General features: G+C 38.7%; 1 protein-coding gene across 4 annotated transcripts in view; it reads right to left on the bottom strand.

Moving 5' to 3' along the window:
- Positions 1-211: 211 nt before the first annotated feature.
- LOC100566860 (organic cation/carnitine transporter 2) overlaps positions 212-18252 on the bottom strand; it is a 40038-nt gene continuing 21997 nt past the window's right edge. Inside the window, exons 2-12 of one of the 4 annotated variants that reach the window (XR_010003852.1) lie at positions 14898-15001; positions 12409-12563; positions 10045-10216; positions 7816-7942; positions 6163-6263; positions 4726-4940; positions 3960-4142; positions 3508-3643; positions 2650-2707; positions 1751-1869; positions 432-565 (exon numbers count right to left, since the gene is read on the bottom strand). Coding sequence is in view for 2 of the 4 variants with exons in the window: in XM_008104731.3 (XP_008102938.1) it covers positions 401-565; positions 2650-2707; positions 3508-3643; positions 3960-4142; positions 4726-4940; positions 6163-6263; positions 7816-7942; positions 10045-10216; positions 12409-12563; positions 14898-15001 (1416 nt within the window). In the remaining 2 variants the exon portion in view is untranslated. Of the gene's footprint in view, positions 2708-3507; positions 3644-3959; positions 4143-4725; positions 4941-6162; positions 6264-7815; positions 7943-10044; positions 10217-12408; positions 12564-14897; positions 15002-18252 lie in introns of all 4 variants that reach the window. The other 3 variants (XM_062973889.1, XM_008104731.3, XR_010003851.1) reach the window with 3 other exon arrangements.

Genomic DNA, 18252 nt, shown 5'->3' with positions numbered 1-18252 from the left:
GATTTGAATACTGGAGGGGTTTGGGAAGAGACAAACTTTAACCACTGATGGGGTTTCAGGGGATTAACCTGGCATAATGTGAGTTGTAGTTCACCCACAACCTTAAGCGTTTTGTAAAATAAAAAGATGACTTTTTCAATGCCGGGTACCCAAGCTAGTATTTTATAATTAACACATGAATCAAAATGATTTTCAAAGGACTACTACATGATTTGTTGAAGGAACAATTTTGTTTATTTCAGATATCATATTCCATTAATCTGAAAATATTTAATGGATATGCTCTTTCAAAATGAACAGTGAAAATTGAAACAGAAATCTTTGATGAGAATACAACTTTTCATAAACAAGTGCTATAAGTCCAATACTACTTCTAGGCACACAACATGACACATGTGTCCTAGAAGCGATATTCTTGTCCTTGTTTTCTCTTTTTCTCTCCTTTTTCAACCAGGCTGCAAGAGATCACACTGTGACCCTCTTTTGAAGCTCCTCTAACTTTCCTGGCTGTGATGTCCGCGAACCAACTGTTGTACGACCTTGTAGAAACCTTTTTTAAAAAAATCTGAAAAAGTGGGGGAAAGTGGAAAGTTTTTGTTAACAGTACAGTAGGCTGTATAGTGAGCAGTTTGAGCACTGGACTATGACTCCTGAGACTAGTATTCAAATCCCTGCTCAGCCATGGAAGCCCACTGGGTGTCTTTGAATAACTCATGCTCTTTCAACCTTAAAGGAAGGCAAAGGCTATCTTGCTAAGAAAAACTGATGGCTTCACCAAAAGTAAAAAAAACAACTTGAAGGCACATAAATACGTTAAGGCCGAAATCTTAGACATAATTCACTAAAATTATGTCCAAGAGAAGTTGCTGGCATTTATTGCTGAATTGACATGTATAGGACTGCACTGTAAGGCATTTGAAATACTGCAGATAAGTGCAGTATCTTTGAGTTGGTAAGCCACTATCCCCAGCCAAGGGGTCCCTTTCATATTAGACAAACTATCATGACCCCAAAACTGGGAAATCTGCAGTTATGCTCGTAACCCATCATTTCCTCTCCAAATATTTATACTATTGCTTTCTACTAAAGGTAGTAACCAAAGTATTTACTGCTCTGACACTCTTTATCATCAAGTGGACAGCTCTACAGTAAAAGTCAATGAAACCCGGAAATTTCAGCAATCAGCAAGAAGTTGGGAAGAAGCACCAGAGGAACATGGTGTTGATTTCCATGTTAAATGTTATGAATAATATGATGGATTTCACATTGAACAGCATGATTTTAGAGTGGCTAAAGACAGCACTGTCTGCAGGAATGTCTGCTCGCTAGCGATTCTTGCTATAAAAATATTTATGCATTTAGTCTTTGAAGATCCCCAAAGGCATTACACAAGTTATAAGAACAAAAATGCAAGTGCATGTTGCTTTATGTTTATTATTTTTTTTAAAAAATGTCTTTTTGTAGACCATAAAGAAACTATTTTAACTGCTATCAAGTGCAAATCAGAGTTTTAAAGGAAACAAATAGATGCAGTCAGGATGGCTGCCAAGTTCAGTGGACAAAGTCTCTTAGTAGATTTGATACAATTGTTTAGGCATAAGACTTGTTTTTATAGTTTCATAATACTCATTTAAAATAATGAACTCTTTGCTTAGTCAAAAGGCAACCATATGGACTTGGGACAAAAGGCACCAGATTAACTTTTGGTTGACAGAGTAAATTCCATATTAAATAGACCTTTATTACATACCTAGTAAGTTATTCAAAACATTTCAGGCAGCGAGTGAAGAGGACTGACGGACAGACAAACACACATGGATTAATTGCAGTGCCTTTTAGAGTTAGAGGCCACTCGGGTAAAATTCAACTCTTAGAATATTAAAAGGGAAAAAAGAATTATAAATGCAATCTATTCTTAATAATAAAAAATAAATATATGCCTAAATAAGGCAAAACATCATTCCCAGATGTGAATTGTACTCAATGATTATTATTTAAAACTACATCTGGAAAATGTAAAGTAGTTTGCAAACAAAAACTAGACAGCTAATGTTTTGCATACAGAAACACGCACTCATTTTCAAACCATTCAGCACTCATTTCTTCTGATTGCAAAAATTATCAGTGTTGTATTTAAGTCATGTCTTCCAAACCTATTGCTTCCGTTCATTTCAAGCCTCGATTATCTCAACAAGGAGAAGCAGCATTCGAACTTGGATAATAATGTGTGACAATATTTACATTCTGGAATATGTTTACCATTAGACAATGTGCACTGGACAGTGAAGCCAGTTGATCAATCTCGATGTTTACAATTTCTTTTTTTTCTTTTTTCTTTTTTTTACAAAAAATCAACCTCATACGAAGATCATTTGTCAAAAGTCTTAAAAGCAAATATATTACCCCCCCCCCCCCACCCAGATATTTTTCCATGTAATGTGTACAATTTCAGATCCCATATTGGGATATACAACAAAGTTACATTCACAAAAATGAATGTATATTTAATAAATAAGTTTGTCACTATAGGAAAAAAGTGATTTCAATTAGTTCTTTCTGGAAGCAAATTAAAGGAAATATTTGGGTATTATTCAGTTCAAAATGCAAATACAGTGTAGTTCATCAGAAAGATGTAGTTTTTAGAATTACTGTATTTTCTTCTTCCTTTGTTTTCTTTTGGCTTTTGGGAGTATTTCTGTATTTAATTCTGTAAACAAATGAAAAAGAAGCCATGAAAATACAATTCTCCAAATGCTGTAGTTTATTCCACATTCAAGGAAGTGGCCAATCATCAATTCAACAATCTGACTTCTGACCTAATTTCAAAATACTGTATATAACCAAATGCTGGTTCTTATTAAATTGAAGAGCTAACAGTACAACCTTTTCAGAAGTGTACTTAAACTAAACCAAACACATTTAATTCTAAAGAAAAAGCAGCCATATGAACCATCAATCTAATCTGAATATGGGCAAGATCCCATAACTCCTGCTGCAATCCAAACAAGAAGCAGCGCTTGTTGGAAAACTGGTCTGGAGCTCTAATTTGGAGTAGGAATGTAACACTGTGTATTTGGCTTTTCCTTGAATTAAAAAGAATGTATTGTTTGCCCCTAAGAAGCCACAACATAGACATGTAATGGAGTCTAGCTGGTAAGACAACTTTTGTTCCTCAAGATTTAAGCCCTCTGTATTCCCTCTCACAGTACCACCACATTATGCCTGTCAGGACAGTGGGGCCTACAGAAAGCCTTTCTCTAAGCTTAGGCAAGCTTATGCATGAAGGTATACAGTCTTTAGAAATTCTGGACCAAAGCAAAGGCACACAGAGTTTTATACCTTGTGATCTGACAATTCAACCTATTATGGCTTGCCCATGAACATGGGAGTGCCCCTCCTCACAACTTTTCAAGAGTCCTCTCCTAATTAGTCCACAGACATCTACTGCAATCCACCATCACTTTATGAAACATATTTTTAAAATGTAACAAATGAATTAAAACGTACCCTTTAATCCTTAGCATTTGATCTATGGTATCTGGGAGTGGTGTCCCAAAACTCTCTGGAAGAAACAGAGTGAGGATTCCTGTAAGTACTGTCAAGCTTCCCATTAAAATGTAGGGAAGAAACCTGTCATAGGCCCCTGTCAGAAAGCACAAGAGGAAAACAAGAGTGTTAGTGTTAAGGTGGATTATAGAGACCCTTCATTTACAAACTGTGTTTTGAGGATCCCAGTAGCTGCTTGGAAGCTAATCAAGAACTACTCAGTAGCAAATTAACGAAGGATAGATCAGCTTCCTCACTTCTGTTAATCTTCTTGTCCCATAAAACTGCTAGGATTTGTCAAGAGCAATGCACTAAGAAAGCGGTTTTGATAAAGGCAAGAGTTCACTGTAATGCTAGAAAACACAGTACTTTGGTGCTTTGCCAAGCAAAAAATAACAAAGATACTAACTTACCAAGATATACAAAGTAAGGTGATAGGATGCTTCCAATTCTGGAGGCCATGGAACTGGCACCAACTCCCATGTTCCTCACCACGGTTGGGTACAGTTCAGCCGTATACACATAAACCATTGAGAAGGCAGCCGTGATCCCAAACTTTCCAGTCATTACCAGAACAATGGATAGTATGCCGAGGTCTACAAACAAGAGCCAAACTTGATGATACTAAATCTATCACCAAGCCATTCATCAGCCTCCTGCTTCTATTGCTGTTTTCACTTTTATCTAACATTTAACACCTTTCTGTTGAAAATTCAGGAGGCTAGTTGTGATAGTCCACTTCAGAAAAAAACAAAACAAAGAATCAGAGATGGAAGGAACTATAAGGCCAGCTCATTTACAGATAACATCCTTCTTCATTGGATGCCTGTGCCATTCAATTATGAACTTTTCAGGTCATTTTATGTCTTTATTTATATTTCATCTTAAAATAAATTGATGGACATGTTGCATGTTTGGCTACTGCAGTGAAGTCAGGTTAGTATAATAAAGACAAATATAAAATGGACATAACATCAGATTTAGAGCACCGAGCTTCCTTTCTGTAGACATAAAGAATTTAAATAGATCAGGTTTTTGTTTTCATGTTATAAATGGCATACAGCTTCACTAGCTCCCTCTACTGCTTATTACTTTTTATTCACTGAGGGGTCAAGCTTGTTCTTGTAGGGTTACAGCTATCAAAGGAGGAAAGGTTTATGTTAAGCAAGATGTTCTTACATGTAGGCACCAACTGAACGAAGAGCAGGACACAGCCTCCTAAAAACAAGACTGCTGCCATTGAATATCGCCGGGGAAAATATTGAAGGAGCAGCCAAGAGATGATATAAGCTGGGACTTCGATTACTGCCGAAAGGAAGCAATTGAGATAGATGTCTCCATGCAAGTTAGGAGTGTCCAAAGAGAGGCCAAAGTATCCTATGGCAATGACCATCCTGAAAAATAGATCTGTATTATTATAAATTTGCTGGGACCGCCAAGGAGTTCTGCACTGGGCTAGAACAGTATTTCATTTACCATGTGGCAATACAGATAAGCTGCATGGGTTCCTAAGCACCATGAACATCAGCTAATTCTGCTGTTACTGTTTACATTATCATCTGATTATTTGCGAGCTTGCCACCAATAATTAATTAGGGATTTTTTCAACCTACCATGGCTCCAAAGCCTCCTTGCTATCCCCACATTCCTCTTGAAGAGGAAATCTGGGCTGGGGTTAGGGAGGTCTAGAGATATCCACACCTGTTATACTAACCCTTCTGTGCAAAGCATACACCTCAATTGTTATTTCAGATGTATGGTGGCTAAAGGTTCATGTCAGAACCACTATCCATCATGTCCTTCATAAAATCAGATTAGCTCTGTAATAAAGCATTTAGCTAAGATTGTTTCTAGAGGTCAGACACAGTGAATGGCATTGCATAGAATAGATAACTATATGTGGGGATCTGCAATAATTGTACTGTGCAACTCTTGTGTAGAGTGGTAATAACCAGCAATGGGAGAAGTACTACTGCAAATTTTAGTACAGGCAGATGAATGCACATTGGATGAAAATGCGCATTTGCACATCTAATTTCACTTGTTCCATTTTAAACTTCATACAGATGTTGTATCTTGTACAAAATTGGCTAATTGTATCTGTAAGGGAACCAACAGGATTCCATTCACAATCAGAAACTTCAGGTATTACTGGGGGGGGGGGGGGATAAATGTTTATTCACTACTAACCTTTCTGTACATTGAAAATTAGCACGCTGAGAAGACAATTCCTGTAATGTGTCCCTGGAATACTAGCTGGTATAATAAATGGCTTTTTTGTAACTCAACCATAAAAGCAGTATTGTTTGGCAACAGACAAACTGCCTTGGGTGCTGATCCAGTAGCATCAAATTGTGAGAGACAAAAATTAGTGTACACATGCACACACTTTTCCCACCACATATTTAAGTGTGAGTACATCTTAGAAATGAATTCCTCAAAGACAATGCTTGTCTAAATAGTGACTGTTTGTGATTTAGAATGGGGGTAGAGATATTTGCATATGATACTCTGTTAAGTATATTCACCTTTCTATAAGTAAATACAATATTATGGAGCATTAAGTCTGCAGGTTCCAGCCATTAGAGTGCATTTTAAGATGCTTTTTATGCTTACCATAAAATTACACACATAATAGTGATACAGCGGATATTCTGACTCTTCACCAGGTCCAAAATGCTGTATGTTTGTTGGTCCCGGGTTGTCAAGTCTTGTAACTATGAGCGACAAATTACACAACATGTGAAAACTTGTTGTCATCTTCCCAAAATCATGTGATTACAACATAATGTTCTAAAAGGAGCACTCTCCAGTAGGTTTCCAGGTTATTTGTACAGCTTAATTTGAGTCAGCACATGAAATAATAATGGAATCGTATCTGGAAAGGATTAACATTTTTTCATAAGCAAAGTTAGTGTTGTGTATTTGCTGAACCAAGGAAGATATCTATAGCATATACCACCCCAAGAACCAACATGTGCAGATCTGTTGTTCTTATAAACAGCTAAACTGGAAAGACCTTAACATTTTATAGCAGCTAAATATAAGGAATAATGTAGATCAGTGGTTCTCAACCTGGGGTCCCCAGATGTTTTTGGCCTACAATTCCCAGAAATCCCAGACAGGTTACCAGCTGTTAGGATTTCTGGGAGTTGAAGGCCAAAAACATCTGGGAACCCCAGATTGAGAACCACTGATATAGAGCATGCCGAGTTTAAGGAAGCTGGGAAACAAATGCTGGCTGCTGTCTAATCTCAAGATACAGCACAGGGTGCCTTCCATGCAGGTGTAACATAGTTAAGGATAGAAGTACAGTAGAACCCTTGTTATCCAAGTTAAACAGATAACTCGGATAACCAGGCCCTGGTGCCCGCCAAAGGACTTCTCCCTTCGGCAGGCGTTTGGGCCTTTAGAGAAGCTTCAAGCTTCTCTAAAGGCCCAAACGCCCGCCGAAAGGAGAAGTTTCCTCCCCCTTCAGCGGGTGCTTGGACCCAGGGAAGCGGCACGCTTCGCGCTTCCCTGGGTCCAAGCGCCCGCCGAAGGGAGAGGAAACTTCTCCCTTCTGCGGGTGTTTGGGCCACCCAGCGAGCGGGTGAAGGGGGAGGGCCGCAAAGGCCCTCCCGGTTCACCCGCCTGCCTGTGCCTCGGCTCCTTCGTCATGCCGGGGGCCAGCAGCACCGGCGCTCGGCGTGGCGAAGGAGCCAGCCAGTGAGCGGGTGAACGGGGAGGGCCGCAAAGGCCCTCCCCGTTCACCCGCTCGCTGGCTAAGTGCCCCGTGTATGTTGCTAGGTAGATAGCAAGCTACCTAGCAACACGTACGGGGCGCTCGCCCCTTAGGTGCCCCATGCGTGTTGCTAGGTAGCTTGCTATCTATCTAGCAACATGCACAGGGCACCTAACCAGCCAGCCAGCGAGCCACAAAGGCCCTCCCCATTCACCTGCCCGCCTGTGTCTTGGCTCCTTCGTCACACCAGGGGCTGGGAGCACCGGCGCCTCGCGTGGCGAAGGAGTCAGCCAGTGAGCCGGTGAACGGGGAGGGCCTTTGTGGCCCTCCCCGTTCACCCGCTCAGATGGCACGGAGGCTCGGATCGGCAGGGCTCGGATCAGCGGGGTTTTACTGTAATTTGATAACCAGCAGCTTTGTGTAATGGAATGAGACTTGGTAGCATTGATTAAATGGAGCAGAAAGTTTTAACAGATGCTACCATATCAAAATGCAGGAGTCTTAGGGGGAAACTCTTACCAGATACAATACACATGCAAGTTTACCTCAGAGGGATCAAATATTACTTCTGGAGCTGTAACACCATTCTTTTGGGCAGCCTTCCGAATAATGTTTTCTGCTTCCTCAAGCCTTCCTTGAGAGAGCAGCCATCGAGGGGATTCAGGGATGAACCTGCAGGTTTTAAATGGGTTATAAAATCTTACTACCATAAATAACACTGTGATCATAAAAGCATTTAATGATAAGGTTACAGTTTGTTGTCTGGCATATAAGAAAGGGATGCCTATCAAAAAGCCAGTAATCAGTTAAATATGGTATTAATAAGGTAGAGCATAACATAAGATATAAAAAGAGTAATGAATGAATATCATGAAAGAACGCTACTAAAAGATACCATGCCATAGTACAGTAGTCCTCAAACTTTTAAATCAGAAGGCCAGTTTACGGTGACTCAGACTGTTGGGGGAGGGGGTGGAGTGTAGTTTGAGGACTGGGCCAATGTAGATTAACTGGTTTGAGTGTTGGATCAGGTGACATGGTTGTGAGTTCCCACTCAGTCACTGAAACCTACTGAGTGACCTTGAGCAAGTCACACTCCCTCAGCCTCAGAAGGAGGCAATCTCAAACTGCCTCTGAACAAATTTCCCATGCTCTGTACCCCTTAGAGTTGCCATACGTCTCCCAAAATGAAATTCAAGGCAGCTTGTGATAATTTTAAAAAGATCAAATTGAAACATTAATTTATAAAAGTTAAAAATAATTAAATATCAATATTATTAAAAACATTATTAAAGACATCTTTTGTTTACTACTACTACTACTATTACTACTAATAAAAACTTTATTTATATACTGCTCCATCTCCTTGAGAGGACTCCGGGCAGTTTCCAACATGTGTGCAAAAACAGTCAATTGTCAGAAACATCATACACAGCTTGAACATAGCAAACATAATAAAACAACATCATAAGACAAACACTAAAAACAGTTCATTTAAAATGGACATAGTTACAGTTACAGAGCCAATCAATATATTCCATCAAGGAGTCAAATATCAGTAATCAACATAGTTTAAACTATGTTTTAAATAATTTCAATAAATGATTAGAAATTTACAGAAAATTGCTTTACACACAACTTCAGAAATAAGATTGAAAGGCCAGCCTAAATAAAAACGTCTTCACCTTAACAGACGGGTCTGAGAGAAAATCCATACAATACAAATGGGCCTGAGAGGAAGCTGAGTCTGAACTCTTATTAAAAACTAGCTGTGCCCAGCCACGCGTTGCTGTGGCGATGTCTGGTGGTGTTGGTGAGAAATTGTTGAGGTAGTGGTGGTATTGAATGTCTGTTGTATGGTAGTCTTTATGTTTAGTATGCAAACTGAAGTGGATTATATGGCAGTGTGGAGTCAAGATAATCCAGTTCAAAGCAGATAATATAAGATTCTAAATGGGTTATATAGCTGTGTGGAAGGGCCTTGAGTCTACACTGCCATATAATCCAGTTCAAATCTGATAATCTGTGGAAGAGGCCTAAGTGAAGCCTAACTGTGCCTGTCCCCTGGGCTGAGTAGGTTGCTAGGAGACAAAGTGGGCGGAGCTTAGCCTTCAAACTGGCAGCAATTGGATAAAAACAATTATTCCTCTCCCTCTAATTAGGACTTTATTTTTCTTTTCTTTTTGTTGTATCAACCTAGAGCCGTGAATGATGGGTTGTGTTGTTAAATTTCGAGGTTGGGGGGCCTGTAGTTTTGTTGTTTTGTCCGCTGCCCTGATGCCATCACTCTTTTATATATATAGATGGCTAAAGTGAGGTAATCATACTTTATTTATATTAGATGACATGACACACTGCCAATAATAATAATAATAATAACTCAATAAAAAGAAAGGAAAGAGGAATAACACATTGCAGATGAGCTGCTTCAAAGATGAAGCCTCAGCTCTGGGTGTGTAAGATTTGAACAAGACTGCTGATGACTAAAGAAGCACCTTCACTGCAAAATTAATGCAATTTGAAACCACGTTAAGTACCACGTCTCAATGTTTTCACATCATGGGAGCTGTAGTTTTACAAGGTATTTAATCTGTCAAGGAGTGCTGATGCCTCATCAAATTACAATCCCAGGACTCCACATCACGGAACCATGGTATCAAATTGCATTAATTCTACAGCGTAGATATACCCTAAGATTCTCTGAGATCTCTGCTTCACGGGGTCCCCATAAGCCAAAGGTGACTTGATAGCAAACAACAATGACAAATACATACCACCACAGAGGAATGTACAGCAGCCCCGGCAAGGTAAGGGCCAAGAGCAGCATCCGCCAATCTCGGAGGAAGTAAGCAGTCAGTGGCAGCAACATGTAGCCCAAGGCATAAAACAGACAAACACCTAAAGTGCAGTATATAATACGGATTGAGCTGCCGAGAATTTCTGTGCCTGTTAAAACAAATGAATATCAATTATCACTTTAACTTTTTAAGAACTTATTTTATTTTATGTACAAATTTTCTTGAGATTAGAAAACAGCTATGCCACATTTTTATGACTTCTTAGATATAAGGGATAGACTTTAATTTTTATTTCTGTATTAAGTAAAAGATTTAAGGTTTTACTGATACATGAGGTAATAAATACCAAGATAGTGGTATTTTGAGTGCTAAATAAACACTGTTCTTACTAAGAATATGTAATAATTTGGGAATGGAAACTGTGATATATCATAGTCTTCAATATGACAAATTGATGAAATCTGTAATGTCCACTTGCTATGGAATAAAACGATTAGTCAATTAACAAAGAACTCACAGTCCAGTAATAGTAGATATTTTAGGCTAAGGGTGGACAAAAGACAACATTCTGAATGTTGCTCAGCTGCAACTTTCATTGGCTCTAAACAGCCTAATCAATAGCTAGGAGTGCTGGGAATGTCAGTCCAATACCACTTGAAGGAGTACGATTTGATCACCTTTGTTATAAACTAATTTCGTAGTTTGAAACAAATTCGACATTATTAAGGCTATTTGAATGTATCTCTAATATCTTTTCAGGAAAATCTATAATAATAAAAACAGATGTGTGTCTGTCACAGCCATAGCTCCAAAGCATGAACATTAGATATAGTTTGAGCATCTTTTATCTAAAATACTTGAAAGCAAAAGTGTTTTGGGTTATTTTGGAAAATCTGAATTTGCCTATATATTCATAGTGATACCCTACAGATGGGATCAAAGTCTAAACATGAAATGTTTCATACATAGAATTATTGTGCATGAAGCTTGAAGGCAATTTGATACAATATTTAAAAAGCTTTTGTATGAAATGAAGTCTATGTACATGAAACTACCAGAAAACAAAAGTGTCACTATCTCCGTTACCCACTGGGACAATTTTGGAATGTGGGGTAATTTTGGATTTTGATATTCCAGTTATTGCTCAACATATACAGTAGAGTCTCACTTATCCAACACTCACTTATCCAACGTTTGTATTTGAAATACTACTGATGTGCACCTGAGCATTCCTTGATTTTTAAAACATATTAGCTTGAATCTCACTGATTACTCTCAACTAGAGCAGATGTACTGAATCAACTGCTCACTGTTGAATTAGTGCATACTAGCTAAATCTTAGTAACTGGATAGATCTACTCTAGCAGATCTATCACTAGGTGGCAGGATTCCCTCAAACTGTGCATACTTTTGAAGTGGGTGCTGTTCAAATTCAGGGAGGAGAGTCCAAAAGGAGCTATTCCTCCTTCTCTCTCCTGTTGTGGCAGGTATTCTCCATGACATGGAGATGGTAGAACACTCCCTTACAAGGCTGTAAGGATGCACCATGCCACTGGACTATCCTAAAGATGTCAGTGGTGAGAACATGACTTCACTCAAATAAAGCATGTAACACTGATAGCTGCATAACCCTAACCAAACTAAGTCCCCCCCCCCCCACAAAATTGCAAGAGTTGTTAGAGATGTATTCACACATCTCTATGTTCTATTTAGTTTCCCATTAAAGTGGGTTAACTTTCAATCAGTTTAATTGAATTTAAGCAATCTATTTGAAGCCCACAGCCATGGGGTTAGTATGCATAGCTTATGACAATAAATTTCTTGGGGTCAATAATACCCCTGAACTGAATGGAAGGTTGCTGCATACCTTCTTCATTCTAATCCAAAACTTGTTTTGAGCCTAGCTTAGTGTACATCACATAAACTCAGACCTTGAGTGCCTTACATTGAACAAAAGTAAAGAGCAAAATTAGTCTACTGGAGATGCAATGAGACAAGCGAGGAGAAACTGGACTTCTATTAGGTCCTGTGACAATCCTAGTATGGGTTGGTGCCTTTTTCATTGGGAACCGCATGGTGACCTTAGTCTGTAAAGTACCAGTGGCAAATCATGCTGGCATGTTGTGTGTAAAATCTGCATGTTGGATACAGATTTGAGAATGGAATGCAGTAAGATATTAATGATCCATTTTAATTGTTATCGTAATTTTTTTTAAAAAAACTATGTACTGCTCAGCAATGTTTGTAATCCTGCTCTGGGGAAGAGCAAAAAGATGCTGTTCTTTAAGAAAGTAAGCAATGATGCTGAGACAATTTTTTCTGCTTAAAAGGGTTGCATACCTAGTACAAATGCTGCCACATAATTAGAGATCTGCCCCATTCCAACAATGACAAAGAGGACTGAAAACATCTCCCAACTTGTTGAGAAGACCTGGATGATGCCAAAGCCAGTCTGGACTCCCATGGTTGCAAACAGAACATTCTTCCTACCAAATCTATAATCAGATTTTTCAAAAACAGACAGTTATTAAACAGAATTTATAGATGCATTACATTATAGAGGCTATTTAATGCATGCAAGCCAGCATGGTGTAGTGATTGGACTTAGGCTATGATTCTGGAGACTAGTTTGAATCCCATTTCAGCCATGGAAACCCACTGGGTGACCTTGAGCAAGATAAAATCTTCGGCTTCAGCGGAATGCAAAGGCAAACCCTTTCTGAAAAAACCTTGTCAAGAAAACCCTGTGACAGGTTTACCTTAGGGTTGCCATAAGTCAGAAATGATTTGAAAGCATAGAAAAATAACAACAATTAATGCATGTGTATCTCCCTCACAAACAGAGTCCCACTTTATATGCATGAAGAGAGAATGTAGTAAAGGATCCCCACTTCTTAAATATAGATTAAATTAGTGGCCCTCATCACAATTGAAACATGCACCATAATGAATAGAGAAAACAAGGTTGAGAGAGGAATATGCCTGAAACTGGACCAAGACACAAGAGGAGTCCTATGAAAATTCAGACATTTAACGTTTAAAATCTCTCCTCTCTTTTGTTTTGGTTAAGTCTCTAGCATATTTATCTTGTTTCTCTCTTTAGTATTTTTTATCACACAAATACATTAATAATACTAGTACTAATATATGCCTGTAAGGATCTTGAAAGGGGCTAAAATGGTGAAGCTGAACAAAGAAAGATACCATTTTGTTAGGTTTCTTGGCTCATGAATAAAGAACTTCCATGACAGTCAAATGCTCTTGGGGCAGAACACTACTTTTCCTCAGAATTTCCTCCACTACTCTCTCTATTCAGCCATTAAAGGTGCATGGCTGGGGAATTTTTGTCTCTCTGGCCACTGCTGAATACCTCTTCTAAGCAAGAAGTCATATTGGTTAACATGGCCCGCGTGGTCTCTTCCAACTCTATTATTCTATGAGACATGACAGAACAGTTCATCAACAGTTTGAGAACTGAACTTTTCCCAAACCAGACTTAGGCAATGACTATATCAGGTTTCATTTGCCCCTTTACAGTGATTTAGCTAGTAGCACGGTTTTACTGGTTACTGCCCCCGGTGACGCAGTGGATTAAAGCCTTGTGACTTGAAGGTTGGGTTGCTGACCTGAAGGCTGCCAGGTTCAAATCCAACCCGGGGAGAGCACGGATGAGCTCCCTCTATCAGCTCCAGCTCCTTGCAGGGACATGAGAGAAGCCTCCCACAAGGATGGTAAAAACGTCAAAAAAACATCCGGGCGTCCCCTGGGCAACATCCTTGCAGACGGCCAATTCTCTCACACCAGAAGCGACTTGTAGTTTCTCAACTGGTTAAAGCAAAAGGAAGAAAGGGACTGATGGTCTGGAAGTCAAACACTATGACCAGTGGCTTAGAAAGCTGGTTATGTTTAGCTTGGAGAAGAAAATGTTGAAATGTTTAAATATTTGAAAGGATATTGATGAGGGGACAGGTTTGTTTTCTTCTGTTCTGGAGACGAGGACATGGAGCAATGGATTCAAATTGCAGGAAAAAATATTCCATCTAAACATTAGGTAGAACTTGCTGGAGGTATGGGCTATTTGACAGTGGTATAGGCTGCCTGAGAGCATTATTGAGTCCTTCTCCAGAGACCTTTAAACAGAGGCCAGGTGACCACCTGTCAGGACTACTTTGATTGTATATTTTTATATGGCAGGTTGGATTTGGACTAGATGACCCTTGTGGTCTCCTCCAACTTTATGATTCTAAACAAGCTTTTTCTCCTTTGTTGAGTTGTCTGGAAGCTAGCAGCTGACCCATATTCAAAGGAGACATGATGACACCAGAGATTAGTAAGATAAAGAGTAGTGAGTAAACAGACACACTATATGAGACTCTCATGTTTATACATTCCTAAATGTAATGGACTGATTTGTGTAAGTCACTGTCTCTCAGAATATCCTTTCTTATATTTCCCCCCCTCTGGATCCAACCCTTTGCCCCACTCCTTTAATCTATTTGAAACTGTATTTTAAAAGGTTTGCAAATTAGAAACAATATCAGATTTAACTGTTGCTATTCAGGTTGCTCTTTGGCATTCCTGAAAATATTTTGCTATGTCAGTTTGTTATCGCTGTAATACATATATCATTGTAGCAAATTTTAAAAAAGGGAACAAAAGGACACAAAAGCAAGAGAAACTCAACTTCTTAGCAGATTTAAGAACTAGATACATTAGTATGTGTAAAGGATGTGTCACACTTACTACTACAGTTATTTATGTTAGAATTGATACATGCTTTTATCTTTGTGTATAAATACAGACACAGAGCTTTAATATATGCATTTTACCTGTCTGACATCTGTCCAGATACAAAGGATCCAAACAGTACACCCACAAAAAACAAAGAGGTAGTTAGAGGTGTTTTCCAGTCGTTCTCACAGACAAGATCCCACTGCAAGTAAAGGAGAATGTTGAACTTGCATGTTACAGAAATTGCCCATTTTGTCAAACCACCAGGAAATACTCTTTGATATCAAAAAAGGATGCACAGTTTTCCACAAATCCATACATCAATGTTTTGATCTAAAAACAATTTCCCTAAATTTATGCTTAATTTCCTTTGACATCTTACATATTTACAAAACAGAACTCTAGAGAATTTTATTCAGAGGGCTCAATCAGAGTCAAATACTTCAGCACATAATCCAGCTTCTGTATTTTTGATATAGAGAATAGAATAACTTTATTGTCATTGTACATCATACAATGAAATTAAGTGCCATTCCCAATACACATTATGTACGTAGAATTACAAAAACAAAACATCCATCCTTTCTAATCACTATTACACAACCCGTAATGCAACATCAATGTGAAACCACAGAGTTCAATATAGTCACAGCTCTGGAATAAAAGTTACCTCTTAGCCTATTTGTCCTTGTTTTTATCATCCTTTGACATCTTAGTCATTTAAAGAAAATATTGCCTTTACAGGTGGTGTGTGGATTCCTAGTAATACCTTCAAAATGCTTTAAACCAGCTGAACCATTTCTTTTAAAATTTGAAAACTTTATAAATTGACATACTAGGAAAAAACAAACAAAAAGGCTCTACAAATTTGGAGTATCAGCTCTCAAAAGGGAATGTCTGTTTTAATAATGGGAATGTGAATTAAACAGACAATCAGTAGACTAGACCAGATATACTTTAAGTAGTAGGAGAGGGTAGCTTCTGTCAAAAATGAGTGATGCTTGTCAAAAGAATTGAAGCACCCCCATTAACCAGACATATCGGGGTAGGACATCTGGAAAGGATCATGTGGCCCCTCCTGGAACTTGATAGTTGATGAATAAGCCACATGATCCAAATAGATCAGTTGGCATTGATCTCTAACTGCAGTGGGTCATGTGTGCCATTTTGAAAGTCACTCCACCACCTTCAATCAAGAGGAACCCCACCCCGCACAGAGCCATGTGGTCAAAACTGGCTGATGAGGGTAAATTTTCAATTTGTGCCCTAATTGGTCTCAGAAGAGTAATGCAACCCCTCCAGAACTGTGGTCCTGATTGGTTCTGCTGGACTTCTCAGTAGCTTTTGATACTATTGACCATGACATTCTCCTGAGTTGCCTCTCTGGGATGGGACTTGGATGTACTGGTCTACAGTGGCTCAGTTCTTTCCTGGTGAGATACACTTTGAAGGTGCTGCTGGGTCTTGACATTTTGGTCTTTGGCCTGTAGAGTCTCTTAGGGCTTAGTCTTGTTATTTAATATCTGTTGCGCATAAGCAGATATCAGTCAGGTCCAATGCAAAAGACACACAAACAAGAGGAAAAGGAACAAAAATCTTTACTCTTGTCAGCAGAGATACAAAATCAAATAGCTCAATAAACTTACATAGTCCTTGTAAGTTGCACAGAGTAAGGCTTCTTCATCCAAAAGAATAGAACATAAAACAAATAGCTATTCCATCATAGCAAAGAGCATTGCTGGTCAGTCATTGTTCATTCAGCAACACCACCACCATCACCAACTGCATTTTAAAAACTCATACAGTTATACCCCACCTGGTGTGGTCCAAGTTTGCTTGCTGACCTACATCAGCAGTTGCTCATAATAATTAACACCATAAGGTTTGCTTTAACACACACATATATACCTGATCCTGTTACTACTTACTGTAACAATATCTACATGAAACTACTGGGAGATGTTGTTTGGAGTTTCAGTATGCTAATGATGACCAGCTCTATTATTTCATTTCACCCAATTCCGAGGAGATTGGAATTAGCTTTGAGCATGGAGATACAGGCTTCAGAAGTGACCAGAAGTGCATTTGTGCAGTTGAAATAAGTGTGCTGACTGTGCCTATTTCTGGAGAAGTCGGATATGCATGGTTATATGGTTAAATATGTTGGGTATATTCCATTTGGATCATTATAGTAATGTGGCTTGCATGAGGCTATCTTTGAAACGTGGTCACAAACTTCTGGTGTAATTGCAGTCAGATTGCTAACTGGGGTTGGCCATAGGAAACAAACAACTCTCTTGTTGCAACAGGTGCCAGAGCATTCCTAGGCACAATTCAAAATGCTAGTTTTGACCTATAAAGCCATATACAACTTGTATCCAGGTTATCTGAAGAATCTTATCTCCTTATATGAGCCCATTAAAATTCTAAGACCTTCTGGAGAGATCCTTTTCTGTATCATAGCACCTTCTTTGGCCCATTTCATGGGAGTAAAGGAAAGGATCTTCTTGGTGGCTTCTCTAAGGACGACTTTGGAACGTCCTTCTTAGAGAGGCCAGGATGGCCATATCCTTGCTCTCGTTCCATCAGTGAATTTTAAAAAAGTGTATCAATCAACTTTCACAAACCGACTAGGGTTGAAATTTTAATGTTGTGTGATTTGTGCACAACTTTGAATGCATTTTAATATATTTAATATTTAAGAATAAAGTTATCAGACTATCAGATATGATGTACCAAAGGTAGTCGTTGGACTGAGGAATTATACATTGTAATGAGAGGATCTATAGAATTTCCTACAAAGGTAATAGAAAAAAATTCTTTTTTTAGAGAAAAAAGCCTTCCAGTAGAACAAAAGGAAGTTGTTATTGTTACCAACATAGCTCTCTACACTACAGCATGTAAGTCATATGCATATATCTATATTCCTTATCAATGTCAATATTTTTAGAAGTTTTCATATAAAGATAAACAATTCCAAAATGTATAAATATGTGTAATGTCTGTCTTTGTTAGCTTGGTACCTGCCATCTATATATATAAAAGAGTGATGGAATCAGGGCACCGGACAAAACAACAAAAGTACAGGCCCCCCAACCTCGAAATTTGACAACACAACCCATCATCCACGCCTCTAGGCTGATACAACAAAAAGAAAAGAAAAATAAAGTCCTAATTAGAGGGAGAGCAATAATTGTTTTTATCCAATTGTTGCCAGGGCTAATCTCTGCCCACTTGCTCTCCTAGCAACCAAGGGACAGCCAGGGTTCAGTTAGGGGGCAGGCAGATTTAGGCCTCACTTAGGCTTCTTCCACAGATTATCTAATTTGCACTGGATTATATGGCAGTGTAGACTCAAGGCCCTTCTACACAGCTATATAACCCATTTAGAATCTTATATTATCTGCTTTGCACTGGATTATCTTGAGGCAACACTGCCATATAATCCACTTC

Source organism: Anolis carolinensis, chromosome 2 (assembly GCF_035594765.1).
Source record: "Anolis carolinensis isolate JA03-04 chromosome 2, rAnoCar3.1.pri, whole genome shotgun sequence".
NCBI lineage: Eukaryota > Metazoa > Chordata > Lepidosauria > Squamata > Dactyloidae > Anolis > Anolis carolinensis.
This window is presented reverse-complemented; position numbering and strand designations above follow the sequence as displayed.